We start from the raw sequence: 27,757 nt of genomic DNA, 5'->3' as shown, positions 1-27,757 counted from the left end.
AAATTAGGACAAGGGGAGAGTGGTTGAGGATGGAATTATATAGAGGGTAGGGGACACAGCCAAATTTCATTTGCCCACTGTCTATCACTGGCTGCACCCCGTAACAGTAATATCATTTTAGCACTTCCAAATTAGTAAATATAAGTTTATCCAAAGAATGAAAGGAGCTATCATTTGATTTAGCTATGAAAACACCACCTGTGCATGCTCAAATCCCACATGGGAGTGGTTGTGTTGGAGTTGTGGCTTCCTGTTGCTGCATACCTCGAGAGTACAAGCCCAAGTCCTTGGAGACGGAGCTTGTCCTTGCTGTACACATGGGAGCCCTGGCTTGAGTTCCATACTCCTGGCTTCCTCCTGGAAGACCAGGACATTGAGGGCATTTGGGGAGTGAAGCAACAGAGGGGAAGTTTGTTGATTCTTTCTTTCTCTCCCACTCTTCCCAACGTCTGCCTTGCAAATAAATTGTATTTTTAAAAATAAACATAACTGGGCCCTGCATGATAGCGTAGTGGTTAAAGTCCTCACGTTACACATGTTGGGATCCCATATGGTAGCTGATTCTAGTCCCAGCAGCCCTGCTTCCCATCCAGCTCCCTGCTTGTGGTCTGGGAAAGCAGTCGAGGGTGGCCCAAAGCCTTGGGACCCTGCACCTGCGTGGGAGACCCGGAGGAACTCCTGGCTCCTGGCTTCAGATTGGCTCAGCTCTGGCCATTGCGGTCGCTTGGGGAGTGAACCATCGAACAGATGATCTTCCTGTCTGTCTCTCCTCCTCTCTGTATATCCGCCTTTCCAATAAAAATAAATACATCTTTTAAAACAATAAACATAACTAAATTACCTAAATATTGAAAAAATCATATGATCAGATTAATAGGAAAAGATTAAGCATTAGGTAAAAATTAATACATTCTTCATATTTCTTTACAAGTCTATTCCTAACAGAAAAACGATTTAAGTAAATCTCTTTAATCTCTTAATGAGTTTCTATAAATTCCATAGATAAATATTGAAAGTTTTCTTTTGAGACTGGGAATATAGGACAGAAATGAACACATCACCATATCTCTATTCTATAATGTGCTGGAGGTCCTAACAAAAGCAGTTTGAAAAGAGTACAGTTTAAGAAATCAAGACCAAAATAAACAATTGGGACCTCATCAAACTAAGAAGCTTCTGTACAGCTAGAGAAACAATCAACAAAGTAAAAAGGCAACCCACAGAATGGGAGAAGATCTTCGCACACGACATAGGTGATAGAGGGCTAATATCCAGAATATACAAAGAGCTACAAAACAACCAAAATGTCAAAACAAACAAGCCACTCAAGAAATGGGCACGGGAAATGGGCAGACACTTCACAAAGGAACAAACCCAAATGGCAAATAAACATATGAAAAAATGCTCAAGTTCCCTGGCAATAAGGGAAATCCAAATTAAAACATCAATGAGGTACCACCTAACGCCAGTAAGACTGGCCCACATGAATAAAAGCACCAACGACACTTGTTGGCGAGGTTGCGGGGAAAAGGGAACCCTACTCCACTGCTGGTGGGGCTGCAGGCTGGTACAGCCTCTATGGAAATCAGTATGGAGAATATTCAAACAACTCAAATTCAACATACCGTATGATCCAGCAATAGCACTCCTAGGAATATATCCAGAACACTTGTTCTATGAGAAACCAACATGTACTCCTATGTTCATAGCAGCACAATCAGTAATTGCAAAAACATGGAAACAACCAAAATGCCCATCAAAAGAGGATTGGATAAGAAAGCTATGGTTCATCTACTCCATGGAATACTACTCAGCTATTAAAAAAAACAAAATGCAGTTCTTTGTGGCCAAATGGGCCAAACTGGAAACCATAATGCTAAGGGAAATGAGCCAATCCCAAAAGGTTAAATACCACATGTTTGCCTTAATTTAAGATGATATGATGTTATGTATAACATGTTATGTTTTGAATGTTATATGTTGTGTATAAACTAAAATTGAAGTATAGGTGAGGTGGTCACAGAAGGTGGCTGGGAACCCGCATTTACTTTTAACATATTGGTTACTCATTACTATGTCAATTAATTCCATAATGATGTAAATTTTTGCTGATGGTATGTTGGAGCTTTCAATTGACTGGGATGATACTCTGCTGGCTCTGTCATCAGACCAGAGAGGGTATACCTAAGAAACCGTTGAACTTGACGGGACAATAAGATGCTGGACTCTATGTTTGGTATACGCTTGCAATGGGGAAATCTCAACTGAACTTGAGCTGTGGTTATGCAATAAGGTGGAGGAATCCACCATGGTGGGAGGGTTTGGGGAGGGGTGGGGAGAACCCAAGTATCTATGTAACTGTGTCACATAATACAATATAATTACTGAAGTTAAATAATAAATAATTAAAAAAAAAAAAAGAAAAAAAAAAAAAAAAGAGTACAGTTTATAATCACAACAAAACATCAAACACCTAGAATCAAATTTAAAATAAAAAAAATTTTGCAACATGCTTGTGTGGAGAATTAAAGAGAGGAAGTTTTTTAAAATGTTGTAAAGCTATCTGACATACATGGTTTGAAAGCTTCAATTTTGGAAAACTGTGTATTCTACTCAAATTTTGTCAATAACTTAATACCCCTGGGAAATTTCTATGGAAACTAATAAGCTGATTCCTAAATTTAAGTGCTAGTGTCAAGAGACAAAAATGGGAATTAGAAAACTGTCAACAAAACCCAATCATGGCAAGAATTTGGATCCACTAGAACCGCTGAAGAGAGTGCAAGTTGGTGCTACCAATTTGGAAGAGTGCATGGCATTATGTCCCAGCAATTCTATTCAAGGATGAACATGCGTTTATAGCAGGACAATTCACAATAGCTCCAAACTGGAAACAACCCAAGTGGTCATGAATAGTTAAATACATTGGGATATATTCATACAAATGGAAACTTACCGAACTACTTCTACATTGAAGCAGCATGAAAAAGCTCACAGACATAATGTTAAGATGATAAATAAGAAAGAGTATACATTGTGCCTGGTATAATGGCAAAATGTGTTAATCCACTGCCTGAGGTACTGGCATCCCATATTGGTGTCAGTTCGAGTCATGGCTGCTCAACTTCCAATCCAGCTCCTTGCTAATGGGTTGAGAAAGCAGCAGATGTTCGCCCAAAGCCTTGGACCCCAACAGCCCCACGGGAGACCCAAAAGCTCCTGGTTCTCAGCTTCCGACCAGTCTAGCTCTAGCCGTGGCTGCCAATTAAGGAGTGAACCAACAAATGGAAGATCTCTCATATCTCTCTCTTTCTCCGCGTGTGTATGTTTGTGTGTGTGTATCTGTCTCTCTTTTTAACTTTAACTTTCTAGTAAAATAAACAGATCTTAGAAAACAAAGAAAAAAAACAAGCATGCATTGCCAGATTCCATTCATATGAAAATAAGAAACAACACAACACAAACCATAATTTGTGGTAGGAAACATGACTGAGAAGGAAGCCAAGAGAAATTCTATAGTATTGGTAATGCCTTTCTATCTTAAAATGTAAACATTTCATTTATGCATCTTCCTGAGTGTTTAAACATCAATAAAAACATTTGTAAGTATGCAGAAATATCCAGGAAACTCCCAATGGTGTGAGGTATGGGGAAAGATCCTTGAAATGCTGCAGTGAATTGTGTAGCAATGTTAAGGACGTAGTATTGATAAAGAAATAAAAGAAAAGAGTAGGTCCAGAAACGGGACTAAAATGCAAACTGAGGAGCTTGCTTTGCGGTGTCGTCCAGAAAGGATCATCTGTACCAGCAGCCTTCCCTCCGGGAGCAGGTCTGTGCTTGGCTGCTTCTCTTCAGATCCAGCTCCAAGATCATGGCATGGGAAAAGTGACGGAATGTGGTCCAAGCGTTTGAGATCCTCTACATAATACACATGGGGGAGACTCATAACTTAAGCCCTGAGTTATCCAATGGAATCAGATTTCTAAGATACATATTCAAATCCATGGTGCCCATGTAAAATCTTTAGGAAAAATTCCCCTCACATCTCAATAATCAACAGAAAAAAAAATTTCTTCCAAGATCCTTTTCTTTAAGGTGATGAATGGATGAGGATTGGGTGATGGTGGTAGGCAACAGTAGCAAACTTTCTCAATACTTTAAGAATAGACCCTCCATCCTTTCGTGTGTACTCTATGTGGGGTGGAAACAATTTGTTGATTTCTTCTACTAATGCAGGATTCTAAAGGATGCATGGTTTTAAATGATAGCATCCCACCTCCAATCAAAGTGTAATTTCCTGGTGTCTTCAATGCAGAAATCGGGGGAGGTTTCTGCTCCAAGAAAGGTTGGGCGGGGAGAATGATACAGTGTCATCATGCCCTTGGCTTCTCACTTAGCCATTTCTTCCAAGATCACAGAAGTCTGCCAGCAGCTCCCTAGCTAGCATCCTTCTGACTTTTCCTGCAGGCAAAAGGTGGGAATCTTTGCCCAAACACTCTTTGTAAAACCTCATTGAATTTCCTTGGCTCTAAATGTGTCATCCATTTTTGAATAGAGCACACTGCCTAGGGAAACGCATTGAGTGGTTTAGTCCTAAATTGTAGGATCCATATCTGAGTCATGGAGGAGTCAACCCTTGGGCTCAAAGTGGAAACATAAGGTGGAACCCAATAGGTTGAATGGGCAACAAGCAGTAGTGTCTGGCTCAGAGTAACATACCCTTTAGATGGGTGCAGAAGGTAAAGTCCTGTGAACTTCAGCTTCGCACTTGCTTAGTAGTATTAAAAACTGGACAGTGGCTAAGCGCTAAATGTCAGTGTTCACCCAGAGGTGATGTGGCAAAGTCCTTATCTACAATCTAGTGTTTTTTAGGAGGTGACATTTTTGGGAGGTGGTTGGGTCATGAAGCTGCAGTGCTCGCAAATGGTATTGGTGCACTTAACGAGAGACCAAGAAAAACATTCTCCCTTTTCCACGTGAGGGGAGGCAGCAAGTAGGTGGCCATTTGCAAACCAGGAAAGAGGCTCTCAATAGCAGCGAACCAACCAGCAACTTGTCGACTCCCAGGCTCCAGAACTGAGAAATATACTTCTGTTGTTTAAGATAGCTCCTTTTGGCAGTCCAAACAGATTACTAGCCGAACCTTCACTCTTGACAAATTAAAGATACAAAGTAAAATCGTGTCCCTTGTCCCCTGTGTGACTCCCTCCCCTCATTCACGAGTTTTCTGTGTTTCTCTGGGTGATAGTGTGTGTATGCACATCCCCTGGCCTAGGATGAAAAACAAGGGCTCAGGAGAGCCTGGGGTGGCTGCCATCACACAGCGGACATCTTATGCCAGGGAGCTGTGTCGTTTTCCATCCTTTCTCTCCGTTACTGGTTTTAAATAATGTTTCCAACAAGATTCTGCTTTTCTTTATGTCAACTGTCAGGGAGCAGGCATTGGGCATTATTTGTGGGGCTGTAAATACATTACATGAAAAAATAATGAGTCCTTAGAAAGTCAGGAGAAAGGCCTCCAGAGGCATTCCCCGGCACTGATTTATGTCGGGCCTCAAATGAAGTTTTAGAAACTTGGAAATGCAAAGTGTGGAACCTAAAATCACGGGTTTTTTTTTTCCAAATCTGCCTTTGTTGCCACCCATGGACATAATTCCCTTTTACTCTCAATCTGGAATTTGGAGACTGTTTTTCATGCTCAACTTAAAGTGTGTAGTTAATCATCTAAGAGTAACTCTAGGAGGCGTCTCTCGGCATAGCCTGTTACTCCTCCATTCTTCTGACTGAATGTGATGTATCTATTCTGTTCTTAATGCAGAAACTGATTCCTGAGATTAATCATTTTCTTTTTACCAGCTAGAAATTATAGACGTTTTATGGATAGATCTACATCAGTCAATTTAATGAGTTTTGTTGTCTGGGATTTGAAGCATGTTGACCACTCTAATGTGAAAAGATAATCACCATTCATCCTAACCCTGAGTTTCCATATTTTCAAGTCTGTCCCTCCTCTCTGCCTGCGGATGGTTATTTAACTTGAGCTGTATTTAAAATGGAGTTGCTGAGCGCATGGAGAGTCAAGGGCCTCTAGGGGGTGACATGCAGATGGTTGCATCATTACTCAAGTGTACCGGAAGAGAATCACCTAGCTTCAGTTTCTTTAAGAGCGGCTATTTGGTCATCTTAGCAGAAATGATTCCGTGGTACATTTTTCCCAGGCATATCAATGGCCTTGTAGTCAGAAAAAAAGGGATGTGACTTGACTCTGGAGTCTTCCACTCAATAGAAAGCCAGGGTGGAGTCCGCAGACCTGGCAGGAGAGACAGGGCCCCCTGCACCACTCCAGAGACTGAGAACAAGGTCCACAGGAGGCCTTTCCCCAGATGAAGAAGGACCAGGCAGCCAGCAAATACAGTTGCAAGGTTTTAAGTGGATTCGAACCTGAGTTACAATTAACAAGTTTTTCAACTTCTGTCTTGTTTTGCAGTTGTTTGAATTTATGAACTTTTTGGCCGAGAATGTCATCTTCTGTTACATGGGCCTGGCACTATTTACGTTCCAGAATCATATCTTTAATGCTCTGTTTATCCTGGGAGCCTTTGTATCCTTTCAAATGCAGAACATGGGATGATTCGAGAACAAACTACCTCCTTCCGCTGAAGATTCTGTTCGATTGTTAAATGCCTGACTTTCACTGCAAAGCTCAAACCCAAGGATGATACGTAAGTTTTGCTGAGCAGAAAACAGTACCCTCAGGAATTCAAGACCTTTATTAAAATATTATGGTTCGAGAAAAGATGTTTGGGAAGGAACGAGGAAAAATCAAAGGGAAACAAAATATGACGTTACAGTCTTACAAATATGTGCAGCTAAAATTATGAATCCTTTACATAAGAATGAACCAGTTCATTCTTTACATGAAATCTATGTAGTCTGCATTAAATGATATCAGAAGGCAGCCAGGGTGATTAAGCTCTAGGCCCGGAGCAGTAGGCTTGCCCAGTTGGAGTGGATGTCCCTAAGAAATGTCCCTAAGGGCGATCTGCAGCTGCCGTCCTGATGTGCACTTGGAAAAGGGGCCACTGGCCCTCAGGTCACAGGCAGCTCATCTGAGCAGCGAGGAGAGCTGACTCCTCACTCTGAACCCTGCTCCAACCAAGCACCTGCATTTGCCTCTCAGCCGGCTCTCAGCTGGACGCTAGCCTCTATCCAGATAACCCGATGCTGTTGAGAGCAAACAATGCACCACCAGGGAGGGAGTCAGAGGCAGCGATGAGAACAGACACCTAGCAGCGGTTCCATAGATTTTTATGCGAAATGTCTCTTGAGGCAGCAGAGTTGTGCATGTAGACACATAATGCTCGCAAAATTAAACCCACGAAAAGGAAAGAGTGAGCCAAGCTTGATAAGTTCAGGGAGCGTACAGTGGTGGAGTGGAACAAGATAGTAATCATGACCATGACGATAGTTATCCGTTCTAAAGTGCTGCCCGAGAAGATAACGCTGCAGCGCCTAATGGGGCCTGCCTCACGTCTTACACAAGATCTGAGGAAAAACTCAGTCACCAGCAACAGAACCGTGATGAAAGAGTTTACAGTGATTGGAATGGTATTGTGCGAGCGATGTTCAATCCAGTGTATATATTCAACGAAACGTAGAGTTCCCTGTTATTCCTGTTATAGACTTGACATTGATCGGTGACTGTGGGAAGCAAGCTGGGCGTACAGGAATGGACATGTTTATCTTTGTTTGCTGGCATAAACGTGACTCACGCCCTTGTTGTAGCAACATTTTCCTCAATGTTTCCCTGTGCTTCTCTGTAGCTGGCGATTTTTATTGCCAGAGCTTGCAACATATACCCTCTCTCCTTCCTCCTGAATCTGGGCCGGAAGCAGAAGATCCCTTGGAGTTTTCAGCACATGATGATGTTTTCAGGTATGTGAACCCCCCTGTAAGTCAATGCTGTGGTCACTCACACCTGTAGAGGGCACGGAAAACCGTGAAGACACTTTCAGACCCCCAGGAGAAATGCAACCCTTCTTTGCCTCGTTGTACCCAGCACCGCACTCCATAGGTTCTGAACAGTCACAGGATTTCTCTTTCCAAAAGAGAAGTGAAATGAAAGCAAATCTCTATGGCGTGGACTCGAGGCAAAGCAGCGGATCAGGAACTATTGCTTCTCCCACTCCGTTTCAGCTCACTTTTCATTGCATTTTAGGTCATTTGAATTAGGATTCTATACATTGTGTACTCCAGGTAAACCATGTGTAAAGGTCCAAGCTTCCTTCTGTTTGAAATCCCTGCTGCTTTCCCATGCAAGACTCTGGAAGCTTCTCACAGCTGGATCTTAGTCTGTCGGTTGCTAGCTAAGCAGATAAATTTTAATTGGGCCCTACCCAAGTGCCCAGGAGTGGCGCTGAGCACTGACTGAGGAAATCATCCAAGGTTTTTGCTCTCCAGTAGCTTACGTTCTAATTGCCTAATCCATACTTGAAGGGTTCCTACCAGATAAAGAAATAAACCAAATGAAATAAACCAAATAAAGAAATAAGCCAAATGCTAACTCTGAGCAACTCCGCGGACTGTGATGTCTTCCCGGTCGATGGTCCTGCCAGCACTATGTCCCTGTGGCTTTTCTGTGTGTGAATAACCATGCGGGGGGCTCAGTGCCCATCCACTGCAGGGTCCATAAGAGCAAAGTAGAACTTGCTTCCAGAACAGTGCAGACAAATATCATTTGGGGTTCACATGAGCATAGGAAAAAGGCAGAGATGATAACGTTTTATTAATACTATTGGTCAATCACTATTTATTGAATCTGTGAAGCAGACATTGATCTGCTATGTACATGGGAAAACTGACGTTCAGGGTATTCAGAGGGTTAATTATTTTAGTGCAAGAGAAAAAGTATTCCTGAGCCCAGATCTGTGAAAACTCGTACAATGCCAGTCAAGTATCTTAATATGCTTACAGATGGCTCTAGATATGAATGGCTTGTTTGTCCCTCAGCTCCATTCTAGCCTAGTCCCCACAATGGAAACAGGAAGCTCCCAGGTTGAGGACGTGTTTAATCAAGTGTGGACCAAGTCACCTTTCTGCAGTCTTCTCACAAACTCTTGTGTCCACACAGGCTTGGGTGAAAGAGAATGAGAGTGAGAAGTTGCACAGAGGTGTGAACTCTGTCCTAGAACAGCAATGACGTCTGCAATGAGTGGATACCTGTTAAGTAAATGCACGAGCTAAATTTGATCACATCAACAGGAAGCTAGTGTTGAGCTGCATTTTTGTAAAGTATTTCTTGGAGCTGGAAAGCATTTTTCCTTCTTTCCTATCAAAACAATAATTTTGCTCTGGATCATAGTAACTTAAAAGGGCTTTCAGAATTTGGGTGATATATTTTAAAGATTGCTTTATAGGATGATGGATGCTTTCAGAATAACATAAGGTTTTAGATATTCACATTGGGATAAAAAGTGTCTGCCCAAAAGGTCACTAGCTTCAAGGTTCCTTTAGCCTTAAGTCTGTTTCTGTGTAGGGTTGAAAACTCTGCTTCTGACACAGCTTTCTGCTCATGCGTACTCTGGGAAGCAGCAGATGGTTTCCCAAGTATTGGAATCTCTGCGACTCACACGTGAGACCTGAGTGGAGGTCCTGGCTCCTGGTGTTAGGCTCGCCATGTCTCAGCTGTTGTAAGCATGTGGGGCATTTGTTGAATGAACCACTACATGGAAGACGAGATCTCCCCTCTCCTCTCTCTCTCTCTCTCTCTCTCTCTCTCTCTCTCTCTCTCTCTCTCTCCACCTCCCTGCCTTTCAAATAAATAAGAATAAACAAACTCTAAATAAAGAAAAACAAACTTGGATTCTATAAAACTACTAGATTGATTCAAAGAAACACCAATCAGATAATTCCTGTCATTCAAAACGCAAACTCTTCAGCACATCCGTCTCCACTTGACTCTGATGTCTAGAGAATGTCACCCACCATGCTGAGCATGCGTGCCATCTGTCAGGTGTGCTGAGTCATCCCAACTGAGCAGTTTGGGCCAAGGAGGATTTATTTTTACATATTGAATTACATTTTTGCTCTGTACACTTCTGTCATTGAAATGAGCGTGTGTATGTGTTTGTGTGTGTGTATAATGTTCAAGTTAATAACATTGATCACAACCTTTGGCTTGCTGGGAAGAACATTGAAATTTCCACTTATAAAACTGTCTTCTGGCTTTACGATGAAGATATTACAATGTTACGTAGTTGTGTAACTGAATAAGTGCTACAAGTTGAAAGTCACTTCATACCTCCCTAAGACCTTCTATAGGCACTGTTTTGAGACAGGGTAGAAGGGACCTCATCGATCTAGCTTTTTTCCTGTGTGATAAGTTGCTCAGATTATGCAATTTACTCTCTTTAAGTGTTCTTAATACCCAACTTGGTGTTACTGAATACATCCATAGTGTTGGACAACTGTCACCCCAATCTACCTGCATAATTTGTTCATCTTGTAAAGCCAAAACTCTACACCCGCTGAACAATAGCTCTCCATTCCGCCTTAGCCCACCCTTTGGAAACCACCATTCTACGTTCCTTCTCTCTGAGTTTTGACCACTCTAGAAGCCGCATTTCCATAGAATCACACCGTATTATGTTTTTGACTGATTTCATTAGCCTATTTTTCTCAAAATTTATCCATTCTATGGGATATCACAGAGCAACACAGACCTTATATAGAATGAGTTATCAAGTTTCTAGAAACTTATCAATTTCTTTTACATTATGTTACATTATGCAGTTTGTTGCAATAAAACTGTTCACAGTACAAATTGCTTTTTTTTTTCATTTTTATTATTTTATGGTACACTTCCATAGGCTCTGGGTCTTCACTTACCTCCTCTCTAAGTCCCCTCTCTCCCACTGATTTCTCCTATATTGTTACAATAGTATAGTTCTTCATAAACAGTCATAAGTCCATAAGTTTGCTATTTAAGTATATCCTGACATTGCAGGCATAGACAGAGTCCAGCATCCTATTGTCAACATGTATTTAATGGTTTGATTTTCAGTCCATATTTGATCTGGAAGTACAAATGCATATTGCATTGTATCCTCACATCTGGATATGATATTCTGTATTGCACAGTTGCTATCTATCCCCTTAAATGAAAAGCCACAAAACAAACAACAGGAAGAAAAATGCAAACTTACAATGCTATGAAGTTAAACAACATGCTACTGAATGACTAATGTGTCACTGATAAAAAAGAAAATCAAGAATCTTCTTAAAGAAAACAATGCTATTATATGACCTATGAGTCAGTGAAGAAACTAATATGAGAAAAAATTGTTTTGAAGAAATGAAAATAAAAGCAAAAACATCAAAACCCAGGAGATACAATTTCTGCTGATCTTTGTTCATGAGATGTATCTCCTGTAGGAAACAGATAATGGGTATTGTTTTTGTTGTTGTTGTTGTTTTCAAGATTTGTTTATTTTTATTGGAAAGGCAGATGTACAGAGAGGAGGAGAGACAGAGAGGAAGATCTTCCGTCCGATGGTACACTCCCCAAGTGACCGCAACAGCTGGAGCTGCGCCAATCCAAAGCCAGGAGCCAGGTCTCCAACACGCGTGCAGGGTCCCAAACCTTTGGGCCACCCTCGACTGCTTTCCCAGGCCACAAGCAGGGAGCTGGATGGAAAGTGGGGCTGCCAGGATTAGAACCGGCACCCGTATGGGATCCTGGCATGTGCAAGGTGAGGACTTTAACCACTACGCTATCGTGCCGGGTCTGGGTATTGTTTTTTGATACAGTGCACTGATCTGACATTTGTTTGATGAGTTTAAGCCATTTGCATTCAGGGTTAATATAATAGGTGATAGTTTGGCTCTGTCATTTTAGCAGTGGGTTGTTCTTTGATTTAGTCTTCGGTTGTCTTTTTACTATGATGCTGTCCACATTTGCCTTTGGTTTTGGTAGGTACTATTCCATTTCTCTGTCAATGGAACATCTTTAAATATCATTCGTAGGGCAGGTCTCAAAGAGGCATATTCTTTCAGCTTTTCTTTGTAATGGAAGAGTTTCATTTCATTTTCAAAGACAAAGGAAATCTTTGTTGGATACGATATTCTGGGCCGACATTTTTTTTTCCTTTTAGAATCTGGAATATGTCACTCCTTTCTCCTCTGGCCTGTAGAGTTTCCTGTGAGAGGTCTCCTGTGAATTTAATGGGCATTCCTTTATATGTCAATTGATTTTTTTCACATATGCATTTAAGGATTTTTTTTTCCTTAGATTCCACTAAGGAGAGCTTGGTTATCATGCGTCGTGGTGAAGGTTGCTTTTGGTCAATCCTAATGGGAGTTCTGTGCCCCTCTTGTATGCTGTTGCACAATTCTTTCTCTTTTTCAGGGAAGTTTTCATTTATTATTTCATTAAATAAATGTTTAAATACAGTTTCTCTTTGTGCACCTCCTGGAACTCCCATAATTCTTATATTTTGCCTTTTAATCATGTCTCTTAATTCTTGACTACTTTTTCAGCTTTTTCCAGTTCTGCTTACAACTTTTTGATTGTTTCCCCATAGTGGCGAGAAGTATCTTCCAATTCTGAGATTCTTCCTTCTGCCTCATTCATTTTGTTACAGACTTTCCATGGAATTTTTAATTTGCTCTATTGCTACATTCATTTCCAGTAATTCAGCTTGAGTGTGTTTCAGTGTTGCTATTTCTTGTGTGGCATATGCTTTGAACTTCTGTATGTGCTTATTATTGTTGGTAAGAAGCTTTATAGCAAGTGTTTTAAATCCTGTATTCCCCATTTTCTCTATGTATTCCTCAATTAACTCTGAGGTTGGCAGCAGGTTTTGTTTCTTTGCAGGGAAGTCTTCAGTAATATTCTTTGTGCCTCTTCTTTCGCTCTGGGTCATTGTACTTCTGGTTATCAGATTCTTCTCCTTGGGCCAGGTGTCTAAGGTTCTGAGCTGTGAATCCACCCTGTTCCTGCACCACCTGCTTGGGGTCGGCTGCTCTGTCTCTGATCCTGATTAGATCAAATTATCAGGACAGGCAGTTCTTTGCCTGGGTCCACCCCCTGAGCTCTTGATGAACTCCCCTCCCCATCTGTGGTGGACTGCCACTCACTGACTACTGCCGGTGTGTCTGGTCACTGCATCACCACTCCATTGTCTCTGCTTCCCCACATCCATCAGTCTCCAGGTGCCCCTCCACCATCTGCCTGTCCTCTATTTCCTGGGATGTACCCTCCCTGTTTCAGCCTGGCTAATGACTCTGCATCTGTTTAAACATGTCCTTACCCTATTCCTCCACCTTAGTTCTCAAATTTCTTTTTATTTCTCAAGATTACTAGTGAAGACCCCATTTTCATTTCTGATTTGAGTAAGTTGAGTCTTCTCCGTTTGGTTTGTCGACACAGCTCCCTAAATTTTTGCCAAATTGGAAGGTATTTCTGAAGAATGATCTTTTTCTTCATTGATTCTTCTCTTTCATTGTATTTCCATTTATCTCTGCTCTTGTTACTTTGTTCTGCTAGCTTGGTGTTTAGTTTATTCTTTTTCTAATTCTGCAGGTTGTGAAGTCAGGGATCTTTGTTGTATTTTTATTTTTTTGAAAGGCAGAAAGAGCTCTTCTACAGTTCATTTCTCATATATTTTTAGCAGTTGAAATTGGGCCACGTCAAAGTCAGAAGCCTTGAACTCCATGAGAGTCTCCCTAATGGGTGGCACGAACCTAGGTACTGGAGCCCGCACCTGCTTCCTCCCCGTGTCACAGCAAACTGCAACCTGTTCAGCAGAGATTTGAACTCAGGCATTCTCTTATGGGACGCAGACTGTATTAACTGCCCTGCCAAATATCTGTCCTGTGCTTTTTCTCATTTCTTAGTGTTAGTTTTTATGGCTATAAATGTCCACCTTAACACTCTTTATGATGTTAAGTTTGGTTATGTTGTGCTTTCATTCATTTCAATATATTCCCATCGCTTTTCTGATTTCTTTTTGATCAACTGATTATTTAAGAGTATGTTGTTTGTCGAAATTCATAAATTGTTCAGTTTTACTTGTTTTTGTTGATTTTTTTAACGTCACCTCATTGAAGTTGGAGGAGATTGTGTGATCTTTATAATTCCATCATGTTCCTTTTGAAGTTGGTGCCACAAAGTTACATCTTTTTACATTGTATTCCTCAGAACACAAACCAATAATTCTCTTACATGCATTAGTCTCTTGAATTATGTAGAAAAATGATGTCAACTTTTACACTGATAATTATTTTCCTTTTAAAAACTATTTATTTACTTTTATTTGAATGGCATACTTCACAGAGAGAGAGGAGGAGAGCTAGAAAGGTCTTCCATCCACTGGTTCATGCCTCAAATGGTCTCAGTGGTGAGAGCTGAACTGATCCAACATTGGGAACTAGGAGCTTCTTCCAAGTATCCCAACAAAGTACAAGGTTCCAGGGTTTTGGGCATCTTCTGCTGCTTTCCTGGGCCATAAGCAGAGAACTAGATTTTAAATGGAGCAGCTAGGACACAAACTGGTGCCCACATGGGATACTGACACCATGGGATAGAGGATTAGCCTGTTAGGCCAGCATTCGGGCCACAATGTTATTTTTCATGTATTCATCTCAAATTGCAGTGAGAACAAAAATGAAGTTGTAATAATGCTAGACTTCTAAATTAATCATCTACTTATCTTTATGACTTCTCTAATTCGTCTATGGATTCAAGGTATTGTATCGTGATTTTACAATTCACAATGCAGGAGTCCTTAGGCATTTTGTTTAAACAAAGAAGGTCCAATGGAGGATATCTTACTGATACGGTATTCTTCTGACAGCTTTTAACACTTTAAATGAGTGTACAGATCCACTGCTTTGGGCCTCCAGTTTCTGATCAGAAATCTGCTGTTAGTCTTACTGGGGATCCCAGGTGTATGCTGAGCCAGTTCTCTCTTGCGGCCTTCGAGATTCTCTTTGTTATTCATTGAGTTCCCATGTGCATCTCTTTGAGTTTATCTTACCTGCAGTTCACGGAACTTCTTGGGTGTTTATGTTCCTGTTTTTCAGCAAGTTTTCAGCCATTACTTCCTTAAAACTTTTCTCCTCCTTTTTCTTTCTTTTCCCTCACACAGCTCCACAATGTGTGTATCTTGCAATACTCCGCATGGTCTCTCAAGCTCTGTTCACTGCAACCATTTCATTTCTTCTGCTCTGACTCAGTGATTTCCATGACCCTGTCTTCAAGGTCACTGGTTCTAGTGCTTTGAATCCATCTTAGAATTTCTCATAGCACTGTGACTTATAGCTCCAGAATTAGGTTTATGTGTCACTACTCACATGTACCTATTGTTTATACATCCTTTTCTTGACCTTTGTATGTTTTCCTCTAGGTCTCTGAACATTTTTAAGACCACTGCACTAAAGTCTTTAACTAATACATTTGCCACTGGCCCTTTTTCAGGGGCATTTTCTATTGACTGTTTTTTCTTTAGACGGCCATATAACCTGTTGATTTGTATGTCTTTTTTAGTTTGCTTTTGTTTGTGGTCTTTTTTTGGTTTTGTTTTGCTGAAAATTGGACATTTGAATCTAGTATTGTGGAAACTGTGGAAGGCAGAATGTCCCTCTGCCCTAGAATTTGTTTTCTTGTGTAAGTTTTTGTGTATTGTTTTTCTGTTTTTGATTGATGCAGCCTGGCTCTGTGCCAGGAGTCAACATGATGTATAAAAATAAGGTCTTCATAGGTCTTCTCTGATTGTGTGCTTTTCCTTGGGCTTGCACAATCGCTCTCCGATTTTCCATGTGTATTTACTTGCCAAGTATCCTGATCTTTAATGTCTGCCTTTTATGAGAGGAGGGAGTTAGGTAAAGGGGGCACTGACCCTTTAAAACTTAGGGAAATCTCTTCATCCAGAGGGGAAGGACTTGCAGCCATGGGGAGGGCAGAACAACAGCAGTGGCCACCCTCACTTTCTGGTTTACAGCTCCTTGATTAGGACCAGAATGCTCAGAGCACACACTCCTGAAATTTGGAAGAGAATGTCCTTTCCATCCACCATGACTCCTGCAAGCTATTCACGCACAAACTGCTCCAGGCATACATGCACAGCTACGTGCTCTTGTGAGGGGCAGCTGCTGCTACTGTATTATATTACAAACTAAAGTTGATCAAAACTAACCAAAAATTTGCAGTTTTGAATAGACTTCAGCATTCCAAAACAATTCCTGGTGCTCCCTACTGTGCCATCTCCCGGGGATCCTATTATTGGTCTCCTTTCTTTGCAGGTTATGAAAACCAGTGAGACATGGAAAGTTAGTTAGTTGCACACACAGTCTCACAGTCAATTTGAGATTAGATTCTGAATGGAAGCCCAGCCTCTTGACATTGAATTTAGATTTTTCTCCTCTACAGATTAGATTTTTCTCAGATTTACCCTCCAGGTCATGAGAACAAAGGTTACATTAAAACCATGCCTTTCCTAATCCAAACCAACCCCATCACCTCTAATATGCCCCTTAGACAAACTTAACTCTAATCCAATTCACAGTGAATCCCACAAGTATTTAACCAGCTTCCACACATGGCATCTGGCTCCAAATTGCTCCTGCTGACCTTAGCCAGAAAATTAGGAGTGGTCTAGTAAGTGCACCACTTTTGGGGTGATATGTTTTCTCCAAAAGAGAATGCTGTGGCCTCAGCATTGGTTTTCTGCATGAATTCCAATGGCTATGTCTTACTCAGGACCTCGGGTGTTAATTAAAGAAGCAGAGAATGCAAAAGGTCAGCTTCGGTTAACCTAACTCAGGAGAAAAGGTTAACAAGGCCGATCTGTTTATCCAGAAACTCGCCTTTAGCACATGTATGAGAACAATACCTCCTGAAACCAGAAGCCAGCCGCCTTAATGAATATTTACTTCAAACTGTAGTTCTTAGCCATGCCTAACGTGTTTTTTTTTTTTTTTTTTTTTTACCATTCAGGAAGAGGGGTGACTTTGGTAGTCCTCTGGTGGAATCTAGTTGCCCATGCTTCATGAATAAGTTGACATATAGTCTTCTCGTAATAACTCATTTGTGAGGAGTCTTTGGAGGAGGTCACCAACCATAACTTTCTGCAGAAAAACTAAAGGGAAGTGTAAGTTTATTTTTGCATTCATTCACAGTCATCTGGATGCTCCTTCAGCCAACATTTGTTATCACACCCTTTGGAGCAGGGATGGAAGTGAATGGAGACAAGGATGATGGACTTGCCCATAAAAGAAAAATTTGTTCCACACTTAGTTCACAGAGACCATACATCTCAGGGGATTCACAGACCAGTGAGGTAAGAACCTGAACTTTCTTAGTGATGCCATTTGGTAACTCCTTTGTCATTGTATTTGCCCTAACCTTCTGCCTGCCTTTTTGGCAGTGGGAAGTAGAGCGGTCTTCCAAACTGGTGGATACACTGTGAAAGTCAGGTTCAAAGAGATTTTGTTTTCTTAAAAAACACCCCAGGTTGTATAAGCTTTAGACCCCAAAAAATCTAAACCAGACCTGCATCCAAACCTGGATGCACCTAGAGGTCAAAGTTGAAGAAGAGATCCAGGTGTGCCTTTACTCATCTGGCAGTGAGAGGGCCAATCGGGGAGTGCTGACCCAAGGGCTCAGAGCTGTGGCCCTGGCTCTGCTTCTGTCACCTTACATTGCTTGTGGCTGACCACACTGCTGTGAGCGCCCTCTGCCATCCACTCCATCCTTTGCCTCTTGTGCCAATTCAACTGGATGAAGCAACTGTCAGGGCCCAGACCAGATTTCTCACCAAGCACCAACTCCACCCAGTTTCTTTGGTAGAGTTAAGCCTTCTGCATGCTTGAAACCTTGGAACATGAACATGACCAATGGCTTTCTGGTTCAGGGGTCTGTCTTCCCTGTCTGTCTTCTCGGTCCTGAGAAGCTGTTTTTAATAATGCAACCCCTGTTGCAGCTTGGATGCAGTTCAGCTTCAATGAGGGACGTTTATTCTGAGCCATTTGGAAGACCTTCTTTAAACGCAAGGCCAGGAGGCCATAACCACTCTAGGGTATCAGGTGACGCCCAACACAAAGGGCCGATTCCGAATGCTAAGTTCTCCTGAAACTGCTCCTGTTCCTCTGGAGCACAGCCCCAGGTTAATGCCACAAGGAAGCAGGCCCACCCCAACTCTCAGTCCCCCTGAAAGCTCAGAGGCAACGCTCTGTGGCGTAAATTAAAGGAGGAGATGTGCTTTGCACAGATTAGCTTCCCTGTTGATGCAGCACATATTGCAAAGATCAGCCCTCTTGTTTTTATTCAAATCCATGTGCTGCGATTTTTATTTAATTTAGAACTAAATAAGAGCCAGGATTTGCTAGAAGGAGGGGAAATGCCAAGCCTAATTGAGCCCTGGCAGCCTTCCTGAAACCACTGTGACTTGGGGCCTGTGAACCCCGGCACCCCCGAGCCGCTGGCAACACTGCTGTGCTCCCCTACCAGGACAAAGATGAAGGAGGGTCTTGGACAGGCTGTAGGAGCTGGATGCCGTGGCAGAGAGCACTGCACTTCAGCCTTGTCAATTTCTGTCTGCTACTCTTTGAAAAAGACATTGAAACCCCAGTGTATCTCATCATGAAAACTAGGAAGGGTTTTAACCAGGACAATGTGACCACAGGGTATGGATTTATACAAAGCCTTGCACATGAGCTCACACAGCCATAACAACAGCAGCACCAAGGGCTGCCAGGCTTTGCACCTAATGTTCACAGCTTGTTCTGTTGTCCACTCGCGATCATTAACATTCAAATCACTGCTGGGACCAAAGGATTAAGAGAAGCAGTGGAAGAAAAACTTGAAGAAAATGTAGCTGTTAACATTCATTTTTCCCTCCCTGGGTTGTTGAAAAGGCTGCCACTTGCCATTCAAGTTTGGTGGAACGCTATGTTCTACAGCTCACACAACACCAGTGTGTGTCTTACAGCAGAGCTCAAGATCCACTGCCAAGGAGCAGGCCATCTTTCCCACCAGCCATTGCAATAAAGCACCAGTCAGGCCGTGATCAGAACACCGTTTGAGATTTGATCTATCCCGCGGAATCAATGACAGCCAGGAGGAAATACAAACAGAATTCACTAAAGTGAAGTGTGAAGGTCATTGTTTAGACACTATTAGTTTGTTTCCATGACTACTCAGGTTCATGGCATTGCTGTAGCCTGTGTCCTAGAGCCATAATCAGCCAACATATAAAAGGGACACATCCATGTTCCCCCAATCCTTGAGACTCAAGAGCATGGTCTTCAGACCAGAGCTTTGGTGTCCCTTGGAGAGCTTTAGAAAACTCAATATAAACCTACATTCTAGCAACAGCCCTCGGTAATGCATAGGCCTCCATGAGTTGAAGAAACATGTTCCAGAATGCAATTGAAGAACCTAGGTGTTTTAAGCTTTTGTGATCCTGCCTTACTTGCTTGGCTGGGGGCTGTGTGAACTCCAGGCCTGACAGTCTACATGACACCCAGCAGGACACCTGACAGGTCACGTAGGCAGAGCACTCTTCAGGAAGGAGGTCCCTGGTGTTAGATAAGATTCACCGCCCTATAGCTCATCAGTTTGTACTTTGTGAAAGTTGCTTGCTTCAAACCCACCAATAGAAGCCTGCCAGCTTGTTCTTCTTGAAAGTTAACAATTAAACTGACAAATCATGACTCTATAATTGTATGGAATTGGCCTGAAATGTTTAAGAACCCTGTGCTGTTGAACCTCGTACTTTTTAATTTATTTATTTATTTATTTTGAACCTTCTGCCCCTTCTGCTGAAGTTTTTCCTGCTTCGGTCACCTTGGTGACAGCAGTGGCCACCAACTCAGGGGCTGCTACTGCTCCTCCATCCTTCTGGGCTGGAATCCTAGGTTAGGTTTGAATAAACCGCCTTTATGCCTTTGCGTTGACTTCTGACTCCTGATGATTTTCTGGGGATCGCAAAATCCCGGCACAGCACAATCACCAATCATTCTTTCTGTTCTGAATTTCTCTTGTTAATCCACTCCTCCCACCTCATTCTGTCTTGCGGTAGACCCTCCTAATGCCAGTCTTGCCTCTTGATCTCCTATTTGCCATCTGATGAGCATAGTGCTATTGATAAGAGGAAATATTTTGCAATATTACTAACAGTAAATTTTGGTAAGATGTCCTGAAACTTAGTGTGTTGAATTGAGAATATTTTTCAAGTCATTGCTCATTGCCCTACTATAAACCCAGAAGCTGGACTCTATGCTTAGTATATGCTTGCAATGAAAGAATCTCATGTGAACTTGAACTGTGGTAATGCAACAAGGTGGAAGAACCCCCCACGGGGGGAAGGTTTGGGGAGGGGTAGGGGGAATCCCAGTACCTATAAAACTGTGTCACATAATGCAATGTAATTAATAATAATACTAATTTTTAAAAGGCAATTATGTACATTGAAAAAAATATCTAGGAACATTTACATAGACCGGCTGATCTGACGCAAGAGTGAGGCAAAATTTAGGAAAAATATATTTTAAGCGTATGTTGAAGCATAAGGAAAATTGGAGAGGCTGAGCAGCTGTAAGAGTGGACTTTTCTTCCCTCTGTGTGACCTGTTTGTACTTCCAGAGAGACAACCAATAGGATGCTGGTGGATTACCAAGAGTTCCTTGTCCAGGACCCACCTGTTTCCTCTTGCCTGGAATCCAGTGTTCTCTCCCTCCTGCAGGCTATGTGTCCTTCTTATACTGGGCACATCTTATGTAATGAATTGGGCCACTGACTATTTCTTACTCACCCCAGTCCACTAGCCAGCTAATGACATACGGGGTCAGAACTTTTCGCCCATTAGAGGAGATGAACTTCCACCATGGCTGCACTACTCTCAGGGTGTACTCGCTGTGGGCCTGGGGCAGGCATCAGTGAATAAACAGAGTGCAGTCCATCTTCAAATAAGACAGGGTTAATGAGCTTATGCAGGAAATGAGCCACAAAAACAGTTTAGCCAGTGTGTCAAGGAGTCACAGGAAAAGTCATATTGGAAAATGAATAACCATGCATAGCATTGCTACGGCAAAGCAGACAAGCAGAGCAGACCCAAATGAATTGCAGATCCCATTAAGTCCTTATAGTTTCAAATGCTGAGGAAAAGCAATGTGATTATGATGAATTCAGAACATCTGAGAAATAACTCAGAACACTAGCTAGGCCATGCAGCAGCTCTCTCCTATTATTTTAAGTCAGAATGTTATCATTCTTCACTTAAGTCCCAATTAATTTTCGAAAAAAAAAAAAACTATTACTTGCTCTTGCATGTTTAAGCAGCAAATTAGTTTTTCTATTTGGCACACCACCACATTTTTTAAATAGGAACTATTGTTATGGTGAAATACCAGGAGGTCTGGCCCAGTCACTTGGAAGGATGCGATTAACCCTTACCTGTACATGTTCATGGTTGAAAAAGGAACTGGAAAGTATCTTCGAAAATGTGCAGCATGGGGCTTGCCACCTAAGTGATACTCAAAATGAGAGTTCCTTCGATTTCCCTTAACTCCCATTAGCAAGAAGACTACGTCAGTGTCATCACAGATAGAGGGGCCGTAGCTCTTAATAGCTCTCAAATCTCTCCAGCGACACATCCCAAGAGACTGACGTTTGCGACTCAGATAAGGACTAACTGACCTATTTCTGCAGACACAGTGTGAGGCAGAGGCTGGACACGGAAGGCCTACCTGTAGGAAGGCAAAGATGGTGGCTCCAGCTCCATGCCTATATTTCAATTAGAGATGAGTTTTATTATTCTTTTTTATTTGATTTTATTCTCATGATGACTTAACTCCTGACAGGACTGCATGAACCAAAATCTCAAAGTGCCTGTTTTTGAGAGAAACAAAATATATCATACCTCTCTCTCCACTGGAACACATTGCCACATGTAAAATGTCCCCATCCATTAAGACATGCACTTGCTATGAGAGAGTGGCATGTCTCGGAGATGACCAAACTGTGCTACATATTGGAGTTGGAGAAGTACAGCAGTGAGGGCAGGACGGTCTCTGTAGGATGACATGGCCACAAAAGACCATGATCCAGAATGTTCAGGGTCGAAAGTATGGGAAATATATCAGGAACTTTCCATATACATTAGGTTCTGTGTCCAGAGTGAACAAATATCTGATTGACAGTTTTAACCAAATTAGCCTGCCCAGTGAGGCACACAAATGGACTACATTATTTTCCCTATTTTCTGCCTGGATTTACTAATTGCTTACTCATTTTGGCACGAGGTAGGAAAAAAAAAAAAACAATCTTAGAATGCCATCACAGAAGCCAAGTTAAGAAAAAAAAAAGTCAGGCTATCTGTACCAGGCACAAATCCTTCTAATTCTGCCCTCTGGTTCTGTGGTTAGAATTCAGAAGAAGTCAATACGATTGACTCAAATAAGTTACATGTGCAAATGAGCGAGAGGCAGATCCATTTTAGAATGTCTTGTGCTAAACATCCACTGGCCGTTAAGTAACTTAGATATTTTCAGCATTAGCTCTGATGGACTGGGGGAAATATTGTTTGTTCAGCCAAGTCCATCATAAACCAACACAACTTCTGTAAGTAGGCAGGATTCCCCCAATCTCCCATTGCCTCTGCCAGGCAGGCTTAGAACCCTCAAGAACCCATGGTTTCTGCACAGAGAAGCAGGATGAAGGAACCACCAGGGCGAATGCCCTCCCATAGACCATAACTCTCATATTGGCCACCTTCACCACCCACCTTCCCCCCCAGTCACCCTGAATTTTATTTTATTTTGATTCTTATTTTTCATGATTCAGTTCCGTATGCTCAGGGATTTCCCCTCCCCTCTCCCTCACTCTAATCCTCCCAACGTTTTCCCCTATATTGTAACAACAGTTTCGACCCTCAGTAACACTCTCAGTCTATCGTTCTGCTAAGTATTTCAAGACAATGTAGGTATGGAGAACGGTAGAAAGTAGCTACGCATACTTTCCTAATACAGTGCCTCTGGGTGAATATATGTATTACCTGTTTGCCTACATATCTATTGATCTTGCATTTTGCATGCAGATTGTCTTATATCAGACAGAACATATGATATTAGTCCTTTTGGGGCTGGGTTATTTCACCGAGCATAATGGTCTCTAGTTGGGACCATTTTACAGCAAATGGTAGAATTTCATTCTTTGTAATGACTGAGTGGTATTCCAAAGAGTAGATGTACCACAGTTTTTTCACCCTTTCCTCTTCCAGTGGACATCTGTGCTGTTTTCATGACTTCTCTGTTGTAGATTGTGGTGCTGTAAGCACAGGACTGACTGCAGGTCACTTTCTCATAAGCACATTTCACTTCTTTTGGGTATGTTCCTAGCAGTGGGAAAGCTGGAATCACTCTGAATTTTCCTGAAGCTGTTCTAAATCCCATGACATGAAAGCAGGAGTGTTAGCTGGCACTTTGAGATGCCCTCTGCTCCTCTCAGGCAGGACTGTGAGTTAGCCCTCCTCATCAGACTTGCTTTCTTCCAGACACAAAGCTCATCTTGGCTTCCAAAGCAAAGGGGAGAGTTTGAACCGGAGATGCAGAACCTGACTATTACAGCTTAGGCTTGCTTCAGAGGGGTCGGAGGCAGAGGAAGGTTGGGCTTGCAGGAAAATGAAAGCCTCAAATGTCCTGGTTGCTAGAGAAAAGGAGAAAGAGCAAAGACCAGCAAGGAGTTGGGCAGAGACTAAAAGCAACTGGGCAACAAGCTAAACATCTATTTCAAATCTTACCTGGAAAGGGTGGCACTCCTCCACCTGGCTCCTTTCCTCTGATGATGTTGTACCTCCTAAGACAAGGATCCCGTAAATGGTACTGGCATCACCTGCCACTTGTTAGAAGTGCAAATTCTCAGACCTGCTCCAGACTGCCCCTCTAGACAACAACACCTTCAACCCCTACCCTTTGCAGGCAGCCAAAATATCCACAGACAGTGCCAAATACTCCCTCAAAACCAAAATCACCCGAGAGCAGAGTCACTGGTTTAAAGAGAAATCTTACTAATTGACCTTGCAAACACAACCAGGCCATGTGCTAGAAGCTGCTTAAAGGATGCTGATTTTCTTCCGTTTCCTGCTAGCCTTCCTCTTCAAGCCTTGTGTTGAAGAATCCTGTGAGTAATAAGGAATTCTTCCACAGCTTATTACTACATCCTCCTTACCTACATCAAAATGAACTTCTAAAGCCGGAGGCCTCTAGGCATGTTGACTTCAGAACTGTGACAGAACTAATCTTTTTATAATCCTACTTACAATTGCCCTTCCTGGCTGTCCAAGGCTTCCAAAAGAAACATTCATCATATATATGTATATGTGTGTGATAATGAATTAATATATAACATATACATTACATGTTTATATGTGTATACATACACTGATATACTGAAGTTTGTACATATATATATAACGAAGCTTGTGTCTATACTGAAGTTCTGTTACATCCTTCCTCGATAGCCTTAAGTTTCAATGATTCCAGCTCAGGAAGAGAGATGAAAGAAAGAACATTCTGCTTGTCCAACACAGACTTAGTTACCAGCAAAACTCAATTTATTTTTGAATGAAGCCTTTTCTACTGAAAACAATCTGTTGGCTTCACTTCTGTGTGATAAAATGATGTTGAGCTGAAAATGGAACCATGTAGCAAGGTTGCACTATCCTGGAAAATGTGTTTACAAGAAAACCAATATTTTTGTTGAAAGTAGTTACCCTTAGCAAGGTCATGGGACTTTACCAAGGATAGAAAGCAAGATATAATTCCATTTTAGACCCCAAACAGGCTTTAATTTGCCAGACTAATGAGAAGAATGTGTTAAACTTTGTCAATCAGCACCTGTCCCCCCACCCCTCACCATTACCTTCACAGTGCTTGCAGTGACAGGAAACAAAAGGATGGCAATGGATTACATCCCAAGTGGGAGGGCAGGCAGGAAAACAACTCAACTAAAAGACATTTCCCTAAAGAATGGATGAGTTTCTCGGGGACATTTCTGCATCCCTGCCCATCTAATCTTCATTTTCTTCTGGGTTCCAGTTGTGCTTTCAAATGCAAAAGTGACCTTTCCTTCATCCACTCATCCATGCAATCACACACCACACTGTGAGGCCTCAAACAAGCACTGGGGATGCCCCAGAAAATGTGGCAAGCCAGGGGCCAAGCTCCCACCAAGCTCACTTTTTAGTGGAGAAATAAAGATGTCTAAAGATTAAAACAAACAAAAAAATCAACGTGATCATTTCAGGTGGAGGTAAATACAATGAAAGGCAGGCATACACAAAGGAGCTGGATGGAGATGGAGACACTTTGAAGGGAAGGGCCGGCAGCCTTCTGAGCATAGAAGCAGAAGAAGAGCCAGGAGAAAGCCTGGGAGGAGTGCTGGTGGGGGAGGAGGAGCATCACAAGATGCAAGAACAGCAAGCACAAAGTTATCCCCCAATCTTCCCAGCCACTCCAGAAAGGAAAAGAATATCTCCCTTGAGGCCTAGTGTTACAGTCTTATATCCAAGTGCCCATTCAGCCTCTCCATTTAGAACACCATCATATATCACAGATCTAAAACATTTGGAATACAGCCTTTGCTTGCTTCCTAATGCAACCAACATGTTCTTTGGACAGCTTTTTCCCAATTCCCTTTTTTTTTCTAAAGATTTATTTATTTTCATTGCAAAGTCAAATATACAGAAGTGACCACAACGGCCGGTGCTGCACCAATCTGAAGCCAGGAACTTCCTCCAGGTCTCCCACGGAGGTGGCAGGTACAGGGTCCCAAGGCTTTGGGCCGTCCTCGACCGCTTTCCCAGGCAACAAGCAGCGAGCTGTATGCAATCACCCAATGAGTTCTCCAAGTCAGTTCCTCATATCCCTATACCATATCCCATCAGCAAATGTTGGCAGTCTTTGTCATACACCTGCAGTGTGGCTGCTCCAATCTGATCTATACTCTCTTCTGTCTGGATGACTGAGATAGCCTCCTCTCTGGCCCCGTATCTCCAGCTTATAAATCTATTCTCTATAGCAGACCTGAGTCACTCTAATAAGCAGAAAACAAATCATATGGTATTCTTGATTGAAACATCTCCAAAGTTTTCCAGCTCAAAATAACATTCTGGACCCTTGTTGTTCAAACAACATGGCATGATCTGTTTCTGTCCATTCTCTGGCATTACCTCCTTCTACTGTTCCCCACCCTAACCACTGCACGTGAGCTACTCCAGCCTCCTGGCTGCAGTTTAAACTTGATAGACGTCTGCTTGCCTCAAGGTTCTGCACCTGCTGCTCTGCACCTGCTGCTCTCGAAGGTGAGCAGATGCCCACATGGCTTCTCCCTCAGTTACTCTCTCTGCTCAAAATGTCACCTAACCAGGGAGGCGCCCCTAACTTTAACATCCCACCACTAATTACATTTTTTCTATCCATTTACATCATCTAACTAGTCTGGAAGCTCTTTTAAGATCTGCCTCTCTTTTTTTATGGTGTCAAAATGTTTATTGTATGAAGGTATGAAGGTAATTCTTTCTTGTTTGTTTTTTCTTCTTTTTTTTTTTTACAATCTTATTTAGTTGACTAAGGTACAAAGGGTCAAGGGCTACAGGAAAGTGGGTAAGACCACTGTTTCCACACTAATATCATCATTTTTTCCCCTGTATCTGGGATCAGGGGAGAAACAAAGGGAGAAGCCCCACCCAGCCTTCTACCCATCCCAGGTCCCCGACGTGAGGCATGTTCAAGGGTCCTGCTCAAGCAGTTTGAATAGTTCAACAGTTCTGAATTGCTGCCAATCTCGCAGTTCCGAACACGATGAAATCTATTCAGAATCCACTGGCTGACATAATCTCTTCATGGTTGGGGTTCTGAGATCAGCAGTTCAGTTAGAGGGATCTTTGAAGAAACTTCATCTGAGGTGATCCCAGACCTGATTCTTGTGTGTGTTTCCCACTACAGGGTCCGGCACTGTCCGTCGCCCCAATCAGCTTATGCACATGCTGGTCATTGCGATTGCTGGGTTAGTTCTGTTTCCAGCCCTGTCTTCCACATGAACATCGGTGTTGCAGTCCAGCCTGATTCTGCCCACTTCATACTCAGCCTTCATGCAAACCAGTGGGAGGTGCAGCCTGGTTGGGGTGACTCCCCAAAACCCCCACCAGGCCTGTCCCCTACTCTGGTTCCCATGCATGCCAGTATGTACCTCAGACTTGTGCAGTCTGTCCCACATCCTATTTAGCTCTCGCACATGTCAACGGGTATTGAAGCCTAGTTCAACCCAACCAACCCTACCACCCAGCCCACACACATACTGGCAGGTGCCTTTCTGTCTAGCCACCCCTCACCCCTGCCGTATCCTGGTTTTTGTGCTCTCCAGTGGGAGTGATTACCCATGAGGGAGGTGCCCACTATTTCCCTTCTAGGCCATTCCCACCCCCAGATTATGCACTCTCCAGGTGGTTCTGGAGTTTAACTTGACAGATTTAACCTCCAGTGCCAGCCTCTGCCAGCTGATGCTGTGGCAAAGCCCAACCAATCCTCACCCACTCTAATTTTTGCTTGCGCCAGTTGGAACAGTCAGCCCAGCCTGGCTTTTCCCTGATTTAGCTCACATGAGGCCCACAGGTGTTGCAGCCCTGCCTGGTCTGGTCTGCCCCCATCCCAACTCATGCTCTCCAGTGGAAGTAGTTGTCCAGCAGGGGAGCCCACATTC

At 42.5% G+C, this 27,757-nt stretch overlaps 1 protein-coding gene across 1 annotated transcript in view; it reads left to right on the top strand.

The window, feature by feature from the left end:
- SLC9A9 (solute carrier family 9 member A9) overlaps window positions 1–27,757 on the top strand; it is a 574,162-nt gene that overhangs the window by 331,163 nt on the left and 215,242 nt on the right. The window contains exons 10-11 of the mRNA XM_004597757.3: window positions 6,488–6,601; window positions 7,824–7,935. Of these exons, the coding sequence (XP_004597814.2) occupies window positions 6,488–6,601; window positions 7,824–7,935 (226 nt within the window). The remainder of the gene's footprint in view (window positions 1–6,487; window positions 6,602–7,823; window positions 7,936–27,757) is intronic.

Source organism: Ochotona princeps, chromosome 3 (genome assembly GCF_030435755.1).
Source record: "Ochotona princeps isolate mOchPri1 chromosome 3, mOchPri1.hap1, whole genome shotgun sequence".
Lineage (NCBI taxonomy): Eukaryota > Metazoa > Chordata > Mammalia > Lagomorpha > Ochotonidae > Ochotona > Ochotona princeps.
The sequence above is the reverse complement of the archived record's forward strand: the minus strand, read 5'-3'. Positions and strand labels throughout refer to the sequence as shown.